Source organism: Carassius carassius, chromosome 9 (genome assembly GCF_963082965.1).
Source record: "Carassius carassius chromosome 9, fCarCar2.1, whole genome shotgun sequence".
Classification (NCBI taxonomy): Eukaryota; Metazoa; Chordata; class Actinopteri; order Cypriniformes; family Cyprinidae; genus Carassius; species Carassius carassius.
The window spans coordinates 11939681-11959334 of NC_081763.1; the positions used below are offsets into that span (position 1 = coordinate 11939681).

The 19654-nt window shown below is 38.0% G+C and overlaps 1 protein-coding gene across 7 annotated transcripts in view; it reads right to left on the bottom strand.

Moving 5' to 3' along the window:
- Nucleotides 1-11783, bottom strand: part of LOC132148955 (rho GTPase-activating protein 27-like) — a 43889-nt gene extending 32106 nt beyond the window's left edge. For 3 of the 7 annotated variants that reach the window (XM_059557781.1, XM_059557777.1, XM_059557774.1), the window contains exons 1-2: nt 10999-11292; nt 1608-2493 (exon numbers count right to left, since the gene is read on the bottom strand). In XM_059557781.1, the coding sequence (XP_059413764.1) occupies nt 1608-2435 (828 nt within the window). In that variant the 5' untranslated portion in view covers nt 2436-2493; nt 10999-11292. Of the gene's footprint in view, nt 1-1607; nt 2494-10982; nt 11294-11638 lie in introns of those variants that run through there. The other 4 variants (XM_059557776.1, XM_059557778.1, XM_059557775.1 and 1 more) reach the window with 4 other exon arrangements.
- Between the last annotated feature and the right edge of the window lie 7871 nt (nt 11784-19654).

A 19654-nucleotide genomic window follows, 5' to 3' on the forward strand; every position in this document is an offset into this window, starting at 1 on the left:
TACATCGGTTTCGTGTGGACGCGGATATTTCTTGAGACGAGGGAAAAAAAGATCGGGGTTAAGCTCCGTCTCCGTGTGGACGGGGCCGAAGAAGTAACGGGTACTTACGGTTATGGATAGAAATGTAGCGGAGTAAAGAGTACAATATTTGCCTCTCAAATGATACTCGAGTAAAGTACAGATCCCTCACAATTGTACTTAAGTACTGTACTCAAGTAAATGTACTCCGTTACTGTCCGGCTCTGTATATCATATTAATATATTGCCGTAGTTAAATTCCAAAACATGGCTATTACATGTGATACCAATTTCACATGTTCGCACATACATAAGTTCTTGCATATTTTTTTTCGTTAATTCTTATTTTTTGCCTTGATAATAGAAAATATGAGCTAGGCATCATGTATGACAGTCAAAATGAGATATGAGCTACAAAATGACCAGATCCTGTCATTAGCTATATAGAAGACATATCTTGTATGTATAGGGCTTTCCTATACAGGAAATATAGGTCTCCTGTATTGCTTCTTCATATGTGGATATGAAGAAGCAATACAGGAGACCTATATTTCCTGTATATGCACATATATGCACCTCAATTTTGCCTATATATGGCATATACTGTATACGCATATATGCAGCATATATGCAGTATATATACGCATATATGCAGCATATATGCACATATGCAGTATATATATGATCATATATGTGCATATATGCAGCATATATGTGCATACACTGCATATAGGTTTCATATATGCTCATATATCCACATATAGGTTCTTTCCATGTAGGAACATGTCACTTTGATGGTGACCTGATCACATCAAGATCATAGCTGTCTGTAAGTTCTGTTTGTGAAAGTAGAAGATATGATTCTGGGTGCATTTATAGTCAAACTCAGTTTCTGGAAAACAACTGCTTTGCTTGGATTTATGTAGCATGCCAACATCGCCTCCCAGTGGCCCACTTTGATAACAATTCGTAAACATTTCTTTTTATAAACATTCCTGTTCTACTTCTTTCCCTCACAAGGTTGTGTGCCCTGTTGCTCACCAATCCTGCCAAACTGAGATGTGTCAATAATACACAAAGTTTAAATAACAAAAGTCATTATTTAATCCAATACAGCACTTCCTTTGTTCAACAATATAAACAGACTGCAAATGTCTGTAATAATACGATGATATTTCATTCTGGCTAACTTTCATACTTTTTTCAATCCAAGACAGAAGACAAATGTTAATATTGCAGTGTATGTGAAAGGCAAGAATGTAATCGGGTTTAAACAACTTATCACATCTTTCTAGCAACAGCACTGATTTTCAGTACAGAAATAGGTCTGTATGGTTTAAGGAACTGATAAAAGATAAATTTTGAAAGAGAAACCAATGCTTCAAAGAGTATTTGAAAACATGCGTTCTTGTTTTCATCCGATCCTGTAAGTCTCCAATCTGTAAGGTATACATGATCTTCAAAAATAAATGTCAAGACCCTTTAACTTTAATTCAAAGTTTGACTTTTTTAGTCAAGAATTATAATTAATTTACATTCTGCTTCCCTAAATATAATCTGTTTGCTGGAAAGGAATAAGAAAACTGTACCTTTATTGTTAGAGGTGAGCATGATGTGTTGGTCTGAGGGTTTGGCAATCCAGCAGGTGCTTTGTCTGTCAGTGTCGACAGGTCTAGATTCAGATCCGATATGGATTCATAAATATTCTCAGAGTCTGGCGATGGCAGTGGTTCTGAGCTAGAGCTTTCACTTTCTGGCTCTATTGGGGATTCCAGCTCTGGAGACTTCCTGTGAGGCTTGGTCTCATTTAGGTTCTTGATGATGGGGAGCTCCACAGGTTTGACAGGGATAGGTTTATGGAGGGGGTCAGCTGGGCTGAAGCTGGGCACTCGAAACTTTTCAGGCACCGTTTCAGTGCGAGAGCCGGACAGCAGATTGGCTGCTTGACTCATCCTCTTCTTTGGATGCGATGAGTCTGAGGCAGAGACCGTGTTCAGGGAAATGAGGGAGTCCGTAGGTCTGCCTTGTTTGTAAAAAAGAGGCTCATGTAAACCCAAAGGAACTCCAAATGTCGACATGCGGTTTTCTGTCTTGCGGTAATTCTCTTTGGAGTGAAGTCTAATTTTCACCTCATCTGATTTGCGGGCCTCTGAGAGGTCAGGCACCGCAGGCTTCACAGCAGGCTCTCTGAAGTCTAGAGGTGAAGGGATGTTGGGTGGAAGCTCCTTTACGTATTTAGCAGGGATATAAAATGGCTTGGCTCGTTCATCTTTGCAAACGTGCCACCAGTGAACGTTTGTTTTGGCCAGGAGGATGTAGCGCTCGTTGGGTTTAATGGACACCATGTGACCATCCCGGCCCTCGTATTCATATTCAAACTCCACCAGCACCAGGCCCAGACTGTGTAAGGACGTCATCTTACCCTATTCACCCTTGAGGGAATTAAGCTGGAATCAAGGCTCAGGATAGGCCCTCCTGTGGGTAGAAAACAAATGAGGGGATTATAAAAAGCAATTTGACAAGGAATCACAGATTACTGTTTATTTCCTGCCTCACGTTTGAGTCATGAGCAAAGAGCACCTGCTGTATAAATGCAAAAACAACAAATATTTGCCTGACCTTTTCTACAAGTCCAGTTGGTCAGACTTTGCCCAACAAGCCTTGCTCTATCAAACTGAGATCATGCTGCTGCGTTCACAATTTTATTATATAAAGTTTTCTGAACTGTCATAAATTTCACAAATACAAAGAAACCGTACGTACCGTTTTTCTTTTTTTTTTTTTACTTTTCACCATAGGACTGTGTCCAAAAACGGTATGTTTTTGCAAAATTCACTGCTAATTCTAATCAAGCCCAGTATTTCATTGTATCTGCACCGCATCCACCTTTTGTCAACAGATGATGTTTTAAGGTAGGCAACTATGATGTGGTGCACTGATGTGGACCAATAAATTAAGCATTAGCGTTAGTTCTGGCAGGTCAGGTTTTCCTCTAGTTCCTCACTTGCTGAGCTTGGGGTGATGTTTACTCCATAAATATTAAGCAACATTTCCTGCTAAGTTTCTATTTTATTCTCATTGCTTAATGCTATGTTGGCAAATATGCTATTGTCAAATATTGCTCATTGTTTAAGGCTAGGTGTACAGTAACATGTTTTGCTAGGTACACTGTTGCTTTAGGCTTATTGGTTGTATTTGACACTCTGTTAACATTAACGTTACCCAGTTAAACTTACCACAGCCGAGGCTTGTTTTTAAATCTGTGTTTAAGACTGTCTGATGTGAAACAGGCTTGCTGCTTAAGGCTAATCTACAGTAGTATTGAGAATACTGTAGTATTAATTAAATATATATGACTTATATATGTCCTTATATATGTCCCGTCCTATATATGACTTATTTCCATCAAGCTGTTTAAGTCAGTGATAGGCTGTTGCTTAAAGCTATACAGCGTATCGGTAACGTGCTTTACACTTAACATGCCTAGATTTTGCTACTAAAGGGGTAAAATGCTAATGATTATCCGGATAGGGCAACATACAGTTGCCTAAACTTCAGGTTTTGACCGTATGCTGGAGTGTATTAAAGGGGGATGCTGCTCTTCTCAGCTGCTTATTAAAGAAGAGCACCCCTTCGCTGCCTCTCTTCTTAAAGAGCATGCTGCCCCTGTACATGCTATTTCAGAAGGTCTTTGCTTTAAAGCTATTTGTTTATTGGGACTTTGCTTGCTTGTTAGTGCTTCTCTAGTGTTCAGGATCATGTTTGTTGCTAGAGTTGCTTGTTGCTTGAAGGTATTGATTGTTACTGCAAGTGTTTGTAGGCTACTTAGTTAGCTACTTAGCTAATTTCAGCAGCAAGAAGCTAATGTTTAAGCTGTTGTTTAGGCCATCTGATTGTTCTTGAAAGATGCTTATGGCTCATCTATTATTGGGAAGTTTTCATAAGCGGCTGCATAGACAGAACCATACCACCAAACCAAAGTCCATGTTAAGTATCTATCATTTTGACGATTGTGGTCTGGTCCTTTAACTGAGGTTAAATGCCAAGTTCTGATCAATGACTTGGAGCAACCGAACTAGCATGACCTCCACAGACACTCAAAAAATATCATAGCACCTTTTTTGGAATGTTATAGTAACTGAAATCACATCATAAATTATGCACATTTTAATTCATTGTATACACGTTTAAAGTAATACATTTATTAGTAGTATTATGTTATGCATTTATAGGATTGTTAACTGACAGTTTATCTATTTACAGAGTACTCAAAGTACTTAGAGATTCACTTTGATGCAACAGCAGTTGTTTAATGTTTGCTCAGTGACCTCTATCACTTGTTAATCTTTGTATGTGGTTTGACTACTGCCTGTAAAGGAAAGGAAGTTGACTGTAATACGAAAGACAGATAACAGCACAGTGTCAGTAATCAAAGTGCTATTTGGAATCGGCTGCCAGCAAATTCTGAAAATCTTCATATTAATTTTCAAAGCACTGGAGAGGTGATGTATTTTGTCAGTTCTAATGTAAATCTTACATTGCAGCACCTTTGTTTTTCCACTTTCCGATGACCATTATTTTACTTAATCTTTTTAAAAGTCTGGTTTTCATGGTGGCTGTTTTTTTTTAAAGACTCCCTTCCTCTTGCATTGTCAGCAGCAAACATTTGCTTTCTACTGTTTTGAGATGTGTGTGTTCTGGCTATATCTATGGTCATAAGTATATACTTTGTTGTATAAATAAATGCAAAATGTCAGTGCTTGGTCAGGAGCCATGTTCATTTTAAACATCCAGTGTGGGTAGTAGTTGTTTGAAGATGTATCAAATCAAAGCAAGCTTGCTTCTTCAATCAAACAATTTTCCAAGGATCTTAAATGTACTACTTTTATTTCTAACCAGAGAACTGTTGTCAAACCACAATATAGACGCATGTGCTCTGGGGCTCTTTGAAGAGATTTCACACTATTGGATCAAAATAGATCTATATTCAATGGTTTGCAAAATTATTTTAATATTATACAAATCCTGTATTAAATAGATTCATTGTTTTGATTAGTCACTTAACATCGATGCATGTAAGCTAATAGTAAAAGGATGTTTCTCTAGAATTTCTTGTCAAACCTGATGTCTTTATACTATGAGAGCGAGTGACTGATATTATACGAGACTTGGGATTTGAAAGATTTGAAACCAGTTTAAAAAGCTTTGATGTTTGAGATGGATATGTCTGTATTTAGTTTGTGTATTTTAGCATTCAATTTCCAACTTCATGTGGGACAGTTTAGTTCGTATTCCAACTCATGAATTGAAAGGAAGTCAATATTTCAAATCTGAATTTACAGTGTCTGAGAAACTCTCAAAAGCAGTTAATTTTGTGAGATATGTAAAGCACTCTTTATGCCAGCAGTTTGCACCCTCACATCCACTTCTGAAATGTAAATTTCAGAATGCTCCACACATTCTGTTTATTATTATTTACAGGCCTCCAAAATACTCTCCAGCCTTTGTTGAAGAGGTCACAGAAATGTTATCAATGATTTCCTCAGAGTTTGACTGTTTTGCAATTGCAGGGGATTTTAATATTCACATAGATAATGCAGAAAACAAAACTACAAAATAAATGATAAATTGTTCTAAACACTTTTGAACTGATTCAGCATGTGCATGGACCCGCACACAAAGGTGGACACACTCTGGATCTAATCATCAGTAGGGGTCTAAACATTTCATCCATTGTAACTAAGGATGTAGCACTATCTGATCACTTCTGTCAACCTCCTATCTTGACACACTTTTTTCAAAAGTGTGCTTAACTGCTTAGAAGCAGATCTTTTGGAAGTGGTGAATGCCTCACTTCTTTCTGGGACATTTCCAAACTCCCTAAAAACTGCAGTTGTTAAGTCAATCCTGAAAAATAGCAATCTTGATAACACCATTTTGAGCAATTTTAGACCAATATCTAATCTTCCTTTTATAGGCAAAATTATAGAAAAGGTCATTTTTAATCAGCTGAACAAATACTTAAACTAAAATGGATACTTGGACAATTTTCAATCTGGTTTCCGACCGCATCACAGCACAGAGACAGCACTCATTAAGATAATAAATGATATTCGCTTAAATTGTGACTCTGGCAAAATTTCGGTGCTGGTATTGCTAGATCTCAATGCTGCGTTTGACACTGTCGTTCATATGATCTAGAGAGACTGGAAAACTGGGTCGGGCTTTCTGGGATGGTACTCAAATGGTTCAGGTCATACTTAGAAGGGAGAGGCTATTATGTGAGTCTAGGAGAGCATAAGTCTAAGTGGATGTCCATGACATATGGAGTCCCACAAGGCTCAATTCTTGCACCGCTCTTGTTTAGCCTGTATATGCTTACACTAAGTCAAATAATGAGAAAGAACCAAATTGCCTATCACAGCTATGCTGATGATACCCAGATTTACCTAGCCTTATCTCCAAATGACTACAGCCCCATTGACTCCCTCTCTTCAGTTAAATAAGGAAAAAACTGAAGTCATTGCATATGGAAACAAAGATGAAGTGTTCAAGGTGAATGCATACCTTGACTCTAGGGGTCAAACAACTAAAAATCAAGTCAGGAATCTTGGTGTGATTCTGGAGACAGACCTTAGTTTCAGTAGTCATGTCAAAGCAGTAACCAAATCAGCATACTATCATTTAAAAAACATTGCAAGAATTAGATGTTTTGTTTCCAGTCAAGACTTGGAGAAACCTGTTCATGCCTTTATCACCAGCAGGGTGGACTATTGTAATGGGCTCCTCACCGGCCTTCCCAAAAAGACAATTAGACAGCTGCAGCTCATCCAGAACGCTGCTGCCAGGATTCTGACTAGAACCAGAAAATCTGAGCATATCACACCAGTCCTCATGTCCTTACACTGGCTTCCAGTTACATTTAGGATTGATTTTAAAGTACTTTTACTCGTATAGAAGTCACTAAATGACCTAGGACCGAAATATATTGCAGATATGTTCACTGAATATAAACCTAACAGAGCACTCAGATCACTAGGATCAAGTCAGTTAGAAATACCAAGGGTTCACACAAAATAAGGGGAGTCCGCCTTTAGTTACTATGCTGCCTGCAGTTGGAATCAGCTTCCAGAAGAGATCAGATGTGCTAAAACACTAGTCACATTTAAATCTATACTCAAAACCCATCTGTTTAGCTGTGTGTTTATTGAATGAGCACTGTGCAATGCCGAACTGATTGCGCTATATTTTCACTGTTAATGTTTTAATAATTTTAAACATTTTAAAATTGCTCGTTTTATTTTATTGTTTTCTTCTTCATGATTATTTTTCTTTCTTTTATGTAAAGCACTTAGAATTAACATTGTGTACGAAATGTGCTATATAAATAAACTTGCCTTGCCTTGCCTAAATTGAAACAGTTATATATTACTGACTAATGTCAATTCTGAGTCTCAGAAAGATGAATAACTATTTTAACTGACCCTGAAAAAAAACGAATCTTGTCTCTTAGGCATTTTATAGGAGAAAAATCTTTTTTTTAGCGTGTTGTAGACTTTATCAGCCTCTTGCCAAAACAACATCAGCTGCTGTTTAACAAGTCAAGACGTGTCTCCTGAGAGTCGGACGAGATGAAGAAACACCACCCTTGCACATCTTACCAAGAGAGTTTGCAGACAAACACAGCAGTCCTTCCTTATATAGAGAAGTTAACAGAAGGCCAGAACACATCCTCACTTCATAAACCAAAGGGTGGCAATGGATGGAGAGGAGGCCTTGTGGTCTCCCAAAGGAGGACATTGTGTAATCCAAGAAGGAAGTGTCCAAAATCACTGCTTTAGATTTGATTATGAGAATATCGTCTCCATATTGACATGCAGATACTCTGTATGGCAACTTGGATCTCAGAATGGTTACTTAATGTATTTCACAAAAAAAATCAGCTTTGAAAGGGAGAGCCAAAACTACCTTTTGAGTCTAGAGTTGAAGAACAGCAGAGCAAAAATGACAGAAACATTAATGCAAGAATCATCATATCGTGGCAGTAAAAAACAAAACAAAATCAACTTGGAATCTGCACAAGCTGTATTTGGGGAGGAGGGGGTGTCCTTCTGTTGAAAATGGCTGTTAGTGTAGAACAATTGGAGGAGGCCATTCCCATTTAGACAGTTTAAACACGGAAACTCCTTGTTTGTCTATAGCCGGCTTACTTGACCTTGCTGTGCTGTCTGGTTCTCTTACAGGATGCTCACAGTGGGGGGAAAAGTGCTCTTTATGTGATGCGTTTACTCACCAAAATTTAGGGCTGTCCGAGCACATACAGTTTTATCTCCGGTTACATATAGTAATAAGTTCTTCAGCATCCCGATTATGTTGTGAATGTTCTTTTAAATATCTATCATAGGCTTTCTGGTAAAAGGAACAAAAAAATTAAAATAAAATTACAAAAAATATGTAATTATCACAGCTATATTGTTTTCCCCTTCTTGTGCTTGTTACATTTTTGTGAGTATGCCAAAATCAATATATGCATGCAATGCTAAATAATTGTTGAACCATATTGTTAATGATAGTTTTGTGTGGCGTAAAGGCTGTAATACACTACGTGACTTTTGCCCCAATTTACAGTTTGGATAATTCGATGCTTCTTGGTGAAAGTCAGAGCCAGTCTGCAGATTTGAGCTGACTGATTTCTTAGAAAATCGTGTAGTGTATGATGGCTATAGACTTTTTTTTTTTTTTTTTTGGAGTGTCCGACTCTGATTCCATCCAGTTGGAAGATATCAATCAGGTTTAATATTTTCAGCCAATTTTATAACACGTTTTTTAATTTTATTTAATTTGTCATGTGTCTCCTAGCACGTTTCGGTGCGAGTTTGTTGGGACTGGAACAACTTTAATGTCTAGTAGTGTTTGATCCACATTCGTTTATTGTATGATGCCTGTTCAGATTTTAAAAGTTGTGCAGTTTTAACTTATTTGTTGAAAATAATCAGATCTAATTTGTGCATGTGTGCATTCATACATACACTAGGTTTGATGTCAATGATCTCCAACTTCTGCATGGAGCCTGATAGAAACTCAATGAGCTGAGAGCGGAGGAGATAATCAGCAACTAACAACTTTATACTTAAAAATAAAGGTTCCAAAAACGGGGTTTTGCTTTTAAACCAGTTTAAATCACCACAGCATCTGTGGTTTGTATCCGAGACCTTCTCCATAACTCAAACGCTTCTCAAGGAATCTCACAGTTCTGTTTAGTAGTTGCATGATCGAGACCAGTCACAGAGTAAATGCGTTTGTTCTGAGCTGTGGCCCATTTGAAATTCATCCACGGGCCGTAATTTGGACACCCCTGCCAAAGAAGAACCATTTTCAGTTCCCAAAAGAACCTTCCACTGAACCATTCTTAAAAGAACCATGAAGAAGATTTAAATCTAAAGAACCTATTGTGCATTGAAAAGGTCCAGTGGATGTTAAAGTTTCGTCATGGAACTATTGATTCCAATAAGGAGCTTTTCTTGCTTGGTCATTCATGCTAAGCTCTTTTGTAATTCATGTTCCATGAAAGAAAGTAAGGCTGAGTAAATGACAGAATTTTGTGTACAGTTAAAATGCTTGTAATTTAAGTATGAGTCTAAACAAAACCTGTTGTGCTTTCAGATTTTAACACACACCGATCAGTGGCCTCAAAAAAGCAGAGGGGTTATTCTGAGGTGTGCACACAGCAAAGACCTGAGGGAGAAATGAGATTCTCTTCAGAATGTGCAGTGTACTCTGATAGCTGTACCAGATCTACGCTGTCCCAGTTTTTGTCCACACCCACATGCACCAGCCCAGTCACCTCAGGAATGCAGAACAAGCACTCGCTGTGCAGTCTACAAATGTACATATGGATGTAGAATACACTGGAGATGTGTGGGGGACGGGTCCAGTGTGAATACATCAAAATTCAAAATTTTAAATTCAAAGAGAAAAGAGTTTATGCATGACCTGACGTTCTATTGGTATCCAAAATGAGGAGATGTGAACATTATAGAGCATTCAAGCAGTGTATGTTTCATTCATGCTCAAAGCTGGAGGGCACTCTTGTGCAGTAAAACACAGAGTAATAACTTGTAACATTGCAGCACACATTCATGCTGTCACTGAATAAATAACATCAAGACAATAAACACATGATTGCAATTGACAAAATATGGTTTGTGTTTTCAAGTCATCTTCAGGCAATAAACAAAGTATCTGAATAATGCAGTGCTAACTGACATACCCTATAGAAACTTTAAATATATTTTCTGCTTCATTCTGTGATTTAAAAAAAAAAAAGTGTAGTAGCATTGTATTTGATTTATTAGCCAATTTAAAATATAAGAAGTAAACAAAAAATATATAAATAAAACCTGTTAATTACACCAAAAACATTTCAGAAATGGCTATGCCCCAGAGTCTACACAACTAAAGTGTTTAAAACATTTCCTCTCAGTGGGAATCCCTTGTTTGTTCACAGAATTAAGCATGCATACAAAATGATTCTTATCTTTCCTTACAGGTTTAATTGAGCATATGAAGCTCATTGCTGACATCAAAATATCTTTTATCTCCATTTCACAGATCAGCTTGATGTGATGGTTTGCAATAGGTGATCAACTTGTGACACTGGCGCAACACAAAACTCTTATCCTTATCACAGATTCCTCACATAAAATGCCCCAAAAATCAAGTGCTGCTTACAACATGCACTGATTTTCTGGTCTTACATCACAGCAAAAGATGGCTCACTTTGCCTTTTCTTTGTAAACTGCAACAAGTTGTTTATGTGCACAGATGTGCCTATTTGTCATGCAACAAGACAGGAAAAAGGTAGCTGTTATAGGTATCTCAGACTTCAAGCAAAAGTCGTAAGGCTAAAAATAAAATGCAAAGTACCTTAAGACAGAATGAATATTATGTACACCTAAAGAAACTAACTCAGAAGTTTACCTGCTGAGGCAGGATGGGCACACCATCTTCTCCACACCTTTGTTTTTCTCTCTTCTTGTTCAAGTTACATTTGTAAGATCCATATACCATTCGTGGTCTTTTATTTTTTTAAATCTCTTTTCCTTTCTCAGTCCACTTAATGTCTTAGACAGGACAGGTCTATCACCACCACCACTTTGTCGTTTCATCTAGAGCTCAAAGTTCCAGTTCTGACAGTTGTTGCTCAGGGCCAGTGTGTGTGTGTGTGTGTATGTGTGGGCGGGGGTGTATACACGCTAGAACTTTGTGCCAGTTTCAGCTTGTCTGCCTCCTGTGTCTGCATTAATTTCCTGTTCCAGCACACACATCACAGCTTCAGAAGAGTGAGACAGTAAGCAACAGGAAGAGAGCGAGAAAGAGAAATGGGGGTATTATTAACCAGTTTCTATTCCACAAACGCAATATAGCATTGCTTTGTTATCTCTGACAAGATGATGTAAAATATATAACTTTCTGTAATAAATGTTGTTCAAGCTGTGTTCGACCTCCTCAACAAATCAGGTCAATGGAAAGTTGGTGGGTGAAATCAGTAAAAAAAACAGCAGACGGGGACACATGACTGAGTCTACATTTGACGGGAACTTAGCAATTGTTTTCTTACCTGCTTTCTTCTCCACGGTTCACTCACATGAGTAGACATTTCTTGACATCTTTTCAGTCCTAGTGAGCAGTAAAAAAAGGTATTTTTAGGCTAGCCTGTAAAGACTAAAGGGAATCTCTCAGAGTGAATGCACAACTGATCGAAAAACATCAGCTATTGCAAGAGTTCTCCATGCAGTTTCTATGAATAACACCCACTGGTTGATTCACACCCAGATGGGCTCTGGTGGTGTCTTCCCTCCCTTCCAGTTTGCACAACCTCTGATCACTTTCAGGCTTCAGAAAACTGAACAACCACTAAATATGATTAAGAAATCTTGAACTGAGGGTAAACCAGGAACCAAGAGGTTAATACTTGCTCTCTTTTGTATGAGCAAGACAGCATGTCCCACCCTAGAAATAAAAAAAAAGTTTTCTGGGTGGGCTATGTGAAGATTTACTGATTCCTTTGGACTCTGGGCTGTACTTTCAGTGATGTTCCGTTTGAGCATGGAGTCCTGGAGTAAAAGGTATATGTGTATGTGTGTGTGTGTATGTTTTTTTTCTAGTATAAAGAGATGATTCAGCTGCAGTTATGACATAAAATAATGTTCTAGTTACTCAAAATAGTTTAGTGAACACATAATGGACAGTTTAATGTCCCATGGTGCATTTAGCATTGTTGCAAACTGGGTGTGTGGTTAGAAAATTTTGAACTGTTGTATAAACATCACCTTTAACTACATTGTAAAAAAAATTCAGACCTCTCCAACTTATATTTTTCTACTGACTGATCACAATACATTTTTCAATTGGCAAAATCTAATTAGTGTAGAACTAATTTTATAAATTAAATTGAAAATTATTTTTTGTAACCAGTCACTGGAAAATTTAGTTGGATTGGTTTTTATTTTTTACAGTACATACAATTTAGAAAAAGTTTCACAGGTAATATATCATTCTAGGAAAGAAAAAGAAAAAAAAAGAAAAATCAGTCATAGCCGTTCATGCACTGTAACACATTTCCAGCTGGTTGAACTTACAAATGTAAGTGCACCTGCCTCAAAAACATGAGTAAACTCAACTTGAAGATGCACTTTTTTTTGCACTTTACAGAGCTTAAGGCTGTCTCTTTGTTACTGAGACAGGTGTGATTAAGTAACATCTGTCAAATAGTTTTATCAAATTTTGATTGTCCTTAAAAATATTTTTTCCCCCTAAGTATTATGATGCTGTACAAAAAAGTGTTTATTTCTGAGTGTCAGTTTTTGTGAGAGCTGTAAGGTCTTGGTGTTTTGGAATGGTGATAATGAATGATGTACATGGCAGAATTCAGAGAGGACAAACTATTTCCAACTGGAAAGGGTGCATTATGATGTCATAGTTGATGATATCACTTGTCACATGGGAAACAATTTGAACTATGCAAATGATTTCTCTATAAAAATGTATTATACAATGTATTACTTTTGATGCAGCCAAAACGGTTTCTAAAATAGTTTGAAAAGCTTAACTTCATTGGAAAGTGTTCAGTGATATATTTGACACTGTCCCTGTCGAGGCCTGCAAACATTCACATGTCTGTCTGTCTGTCTGACTGTCTTTCTCCCTGGAGCCCTCCCTCTTCCTCGTCCTCTGGAAGGAAACCCCCTCTTTCCTGTTCAGTAAGCCTGCCACATAGAATTTCCTCTTCTCAAAAACTATCTCATTTCCTTCGGAGGATTCACATGTCGCCACTGGAGTTAGAGGACAGGTAGTGTGGTTGCAACTATGTCAGTGTATATGAGCTTTGGACCATGCATATGTTATGAATGAGACTTAGAGGCAGAGGTAGAATGGCAGATTGAATGCAGACTTTTGTAACCTTGCATCACATCTAACATTTTTAGACCTAAAGCTAAACTTTTGCTCTAGTCTACGATTGAAACTTTTGCTAAGCATGTCCCTTATTTGTCCATTTATATTAAGTTATACAGTGTTGCAGGACGGTTTATAATACAAAAGGTAAATGCATGGAGATAGGTGTTCTGTAACTGCCTGAATTGTTTACCGAGATATGGTTACTCAAGAGCACAAATCTTGTATGAAACAGACTATTGTTTAATCTACACTGATTTCGCACTGCCCCCCACCGACTGAGGTTTGCAATAACGCGGGGGTGATAAATGCTAATAATTTGAGATTTTAGATTTTAGATAGAGGCTGAAATAGTGCTGTCTACGTTTAACTTAGAATCAGGACAGCAATTAAAATAAGCTTTATGTTTTCTGTTTTAAGAGTGTATTGTTATTAGATGATTAGCTTATATTCCCTAATTACCAGTGTCGCATAGATCTGTTAATTATAAATAGTAAATCCCATGTATTTTCTGGGTTTTACCACAATATCGTTATTTAAAGCATCATAAATTAATTGTCTACTTTAAACTTTTTGTAGGTCGTGTAAAGACACTCAGCTTTACATTAAATATTAGATATTTTTCATTTATTATTAGTGTTAGGTGTAGCTATAAACTAGGTGTTTTTGTTGTTGTTGTTGTTGTTTTATAAATGTATTCATCGTCCATGAGGCAATGTGATTTGCACGAACAGAATATATTTCATTAAATTATTTGATGAGAGAGAGAGAGAGAGAGAGAGAGAGAGAAAGAGCGAGAGAGAGAGAGAGAGATTTGCAGCAACGCAATATACTAAATTATTTTTTAAAGTAGGCCTATGGAACAAAATTCAATTGCGTCATAATATGCGGCTAATGTGGAATTGCTAAAATAATTCTACGGGAGAGCGTATACAGATCACTGAGGTAACTAAAAGTGAAATGCTCTGTATGTAAACAGTGCCCTGCAATGACGAATTACCTGCCGCTCCAGTAGTCATCATCACCTTAAAGGAACACTCCACCGTTTTTTGAAATAGGGCTTATTCACATTATTTCCTACATTTAGATAGGTGGGCAAATGCATTTTTGCGTCAGTGCATGCATTGTTTTAGTTTGACTGGGTCGGCGTTAGCTTAGCTTAGCACAATGAATGGAATCCTTTGTTGCCAGCTAGCATGGCCTGAGTAAAAGTGATCAAAAAAAAAACCCACCTAATTACTTCTTGTGGCCTGCGTATTCACAACGAGTACAAATAGCGATCCAGATTAACACTAGGCGATTTCCTAGGCAGATATTGACTTGGGACTATATTATGGGGAAGCACAGGCGAAGCACTGCTGCTTAAGCGAAGCACTGCTACTTCGGTGCAGAGATATCACGCAACACATGAAATCCCACGAATTCCGTCAACATAGCGGCGTGCAAAGCGTCAAAAAAAACAGAAGAAGAAGAACATAACGGCGTGACCTGCACCGAGTGTCTTCGCTTTTGGATGATTTATTTTGAGAAGTTACAGCAAACATGGTTATTACCTGCATAGCAAAAGGTTGTGAGAACACGCAAAGGACATACACGAATGTAATGTTTCACAGAATTCCATCTAATGTGGAACTGAGAAATAAATGGCTAGCAGCTCTGGAGATCTGTAGTTCAACGCCTCTCAACAAAATAAAGCAGTATCGTGTTTGCGAAGAACATTTTGCACCAGAGGACTACTTTGAAAACACAGGAAGAACAAAGTGCACATGTAAGTTGTCTTTTATTTCTTTTCCTATATAACCTATATTGCCTGTGAAAACATCAACTCTATGTGAATACAGCTATAATATGGGTCGATCTATACATGCGTCATGATTAAAATAATCACTTACTCTGTGGACAGCTGTCCATTCGGCGTGGGGCGTTTTTTCCAGTTCACTTTGTCACACCGGAAAAAAAAATTGAGTACTGCAGAATGGATCAGCGCCGTGAAATCCTCTGTAGATGTGACACAACTTCGGGCACGCTCATCTTGATCTGACGTGTTGAGCCTGGTCATCAATGGCAAAAACATGTCCCACTCTCTACAGCATAGACACTCTATTTCCGTCGGCATAGATTGGCATATTCCCCCACATTCACACCACCAGTTCATGTTGGCTCTCATCACGAGCGATCGTAACCTCCTCCTCCTGTCGTTCTATTTCCAAAGCACGCAGCTCGTCTTCTGTAAACTCTGGTTCAAATAGGTATGGTTCTGGTTCTTGACTGTCTGAGAAGTCACCCTCTTCGTCTCTCTCAAAATCAGCCATGTTCATCGCCATTCGTGTACTGTAAGGAAAATAGCCAGGCAGCTACTATACTTGACTATTCACGCCGGTATGTTGACGGAAGTCGTGGGATTTCATGTGTTGCGTGATATCTCTGCGCCGAAGTAGCAGTGCTTCACCTAAGCAGCAGTGCTTCGCCTGTGCTTCCCCATAATATAGTCCCAAGTCAATATCTGCCTAGGAAATCGCCTAGTGTTAATCTGGATTGCTATTTGCACTCGTTGTGAATACGCAGGACACAAGAAGTAATAAGGTGGGTTTTTTAAATTTTTTTGATCACTTTTACTCAGGCCATGCTAGCTGGCAACAAAGGATTTCATTCATTGTGCTAAGCTAAGCTAACGCCGACCCAGTCAAACTAAAACAATGCATGCACTGACGCAAAAATGCATTTGCCCACCTATCTAAATGTAGGAAATAATGTGAATAAGCCCTATTTCAAAAAACGGTGGAGTGTTCCTTTAAACAAACTGTTCGATATCACTTTGAACAAGAACACATAGGCTACAGTTTTTTATATATTTAACGCAAAACAGGAAGACAGAACAGAAGATAGGCTATAGATAACCTCGGGGTAACATAAATAATAGGCTATAATAATGTTTTACTTATATTAATTTGTTTAGTAAGTATTGACATACATCATATGTCATGGCGTCTACAATAGTGGATGAAAGTCCCAGTTTGACTCTCTCTCTATTTTCAAAATGAGTGAACTGCGCTATTGCCATCCTATCCATCTCACTGCGTTTTCAAGGTGAGAAAAAGAACGCCCTCCATGACGAACAGAGGCACGTCATTCTTTCATTTTCTCCTTCTGAAACTTCCAATAATAATACCGCTGGGCTTCCCGCTCTGTCACCTGCTGAAGGGAATGCAAATGTAGTACGGTATTTCTTTATTTCTTTCTTTCTTTCTTTCTTTCTTTCTTTTATTTAGAGAACAATATATAACCAGAGTCTTGATAAAATAGTATACCTATCCTAGGAGTCATAACGTTTGCTCTGCCATCTACAGCTGTCAATACAAAACAACAATGCGAACTTGTTTGTATTTTCTGTGGATGAATATGTCTTCGTTCATATTTGCAGAATGTTTTATTCGGGAAAATGACAATTACATTTCTGCATGAACTGGTAAGTATTACATCAATCTATTAATAAATATTTACTACATTTATTATAGGAAAGTTACTGGATTAACAATATAAAACAAGGTATCACGAATTGGAAAATCTTTTACAATGGTTTTAATCTATATTTTAGAAATATAGCGAGCGTTGTTTGTCGTTCATTAATTTTATTAGCCTACTGTTAATTCATAAAACTTGAATGTTAACAATGTTTTAGTAGCATATAAATATTAAGATTCATATATATTTATAATGAGTTATAAATGATTATAATTTTCTCATTATAATTATTATTATAATGAGACCTTTTGATCAAAATATTGTTAATTACACTAATTGTTTAATGTTAACAAAAGCCTGGCAGTATAATAAGCCTGAATGTAGGATATTTAATGGCTGAGAATCGTAAACATCTTTTCTTCTTCTTCTCAAAGGGTCATAAAGCATGTCCACGTGATTTGGAAAATGCGATGTCCAATCGGTTCACAAGTCTTCCCGATAAGGAAGGCAACAAAAATACAAGACAGAAATGTCAGATCCAGATCAGTCTAAAAGTCCGCAGAGAGTAGCATTAAGTGCAGCTGCCCGCTTTCAAGTGATTTAAAAGAACTTGATTTGCTGTTTCTGGTGTCGTTCAGCTGTCAGCTTTAGACATATTTAGGACTGTTGTTGTTATACATCCTGTTAGTTTGACAATGGATGTTTTCTCTCTTCTCGCGTGGACAGAAAGAAGAAATATCTCAGGCACTGAACATAACATATAACTCTACCTTTGAGCTCTTCAAGAAGAACAGAAGCCACTGCCACTGGAATAACAATTCATTCCAAGAACTAATGGAACATCTCCACCGAAAAGCTAAATTAAACTTCGTAAGTCAGTAGTTGGACTGAGTCAACATTTACTTTCATTATTTAAAATTTTGGGAGTTAATCTTTATTGTTAATATCTCAACCCAGTCTCATTGGAAATACGTGACTCTGCCTACATTTTTGCAAAACCTGAAATACGTACTTCCATGTACGTTTCCCTGCACTTTTTGGGCGAAACGTCCACTAGAGGTGCTAAGTTGCATCCAAGTATCCAATTATTCTCTAAATTGTAAATAAATAGTAAATATTTTTATTTAATTATTTTTTAAACAAAAAGTGAAAATGAACGAGTAGAAAAAAGAAAATGCACAACGAACTATGGAGATTTTTCCATCTAATATCTAGGTCCCGGTGGTGATGAGCTGTGAACTTGCGACGCTGGTCGAAAACTTCAAGAAGCTTGATCAGTTTCTTACACAGCAGGTGAGAAACTCCGCAAACGAGACCGGAAAAATAACGAAACATTCAGGATGTGTTTATACCTTCATAATTCCAGTCTGCATCATTTAACTGTGACTTTTCTTTCCGACAGAATTTCAGCTGCAGCACGTGGGAAACTGTGCGCAAGGACATTCTGATCGTGGACCACTTCAGAAGAATGACTAGAAGAAAGGCTGGATAAAAATGACTAGAAGAAGATCAACTTAATACACTGTGTCCCGTAAATTAAATGTTGTCAATTAATTAATACACTAATTTTGTTTTTATTTATCTTTATTTATTTATTTACGCTGTTGATTTTCCATTGAAGTCGATATGGTGTTGTATCCTGAGTACTCATATAAGGAAGACGGACAGCGAGGTAGCGTTTAGCAAAGAGCTTTACTTCATGCTGGCATGATCAAACACAGAGCATAACAGGCTGGCAGACTCTTCTTCAGCTAGCTCTACACATCCCATTTTAACTACTGAACTGCTATTGCCACCTAGGAAAAATTCTTATATAACAGCGAAAACATTCCCCATATACCACATTCTTCCCCCCTTAAGCTCTTACAACATACACTTCTTGAGAAAACATTTTTTTTTTTTTTTTTAACACTCATAGTCCTTTAAATAACGGGGCTTGGATACAGGTCTCGACGACCTTCGTGTCACGGCAGTCGAAGATTGTGACTTGCCACACCCTCTGTGTCTGCTTCTGGAACCAAACAGCTTTCCTCCAGAATGGAACTCTCTGGCGCTGCAAAAGCTGCAGCTGCCGATTCAGACAACGGCTGGTTCCATGGTTCCATAGGTTCCATGATCTCTGGTTCTACCAAATCCTTGTCTTCCAAACTTGCCAATATCTGGTCGACATGCCTGCGCACAATGTTACCATCTCCTAGCATGACCTTGTAGGAGACAGGACCTGTGATCTTGGCAATGAACCCAGGAATCCACTTAGGTCCATGACTAAAATTCTTCGTGATCACGGCGTCTCCCTCCTGGAAACTCCTCCCTGAACCTTGCTTGTCATGATGTTTCTTTTGAATGCACTGCTTCCTGCTTCAGGAACACACATTTGTTACGCTTTAGGCGAAGACCAGCTTCCTTCAGCCGCGTTAACACCTGGTTCAGCATTGTAAGGTGACCTTGGTCACTCTGGCCCGTCAGCAAAATGTCGTCCAAATAGACAGCCACGTTCTGGATGCCTCCAACCAGACCCACCATCAATCGTTGGAATATGGCTGGACTGGAGGAAACCCCAAATGGCAACCGATTCACCTGGAACAGACCCTGGTGCATATTAATGGTAACATATGGCTTAGATGTCTCATCCAGTAGTACTTGCTGATACGCATGGCTCAGGTCCAGTTTACGGAACTTTTCACCGCTTGACATCTTCTCAAACAAGTCCTCCAATCTC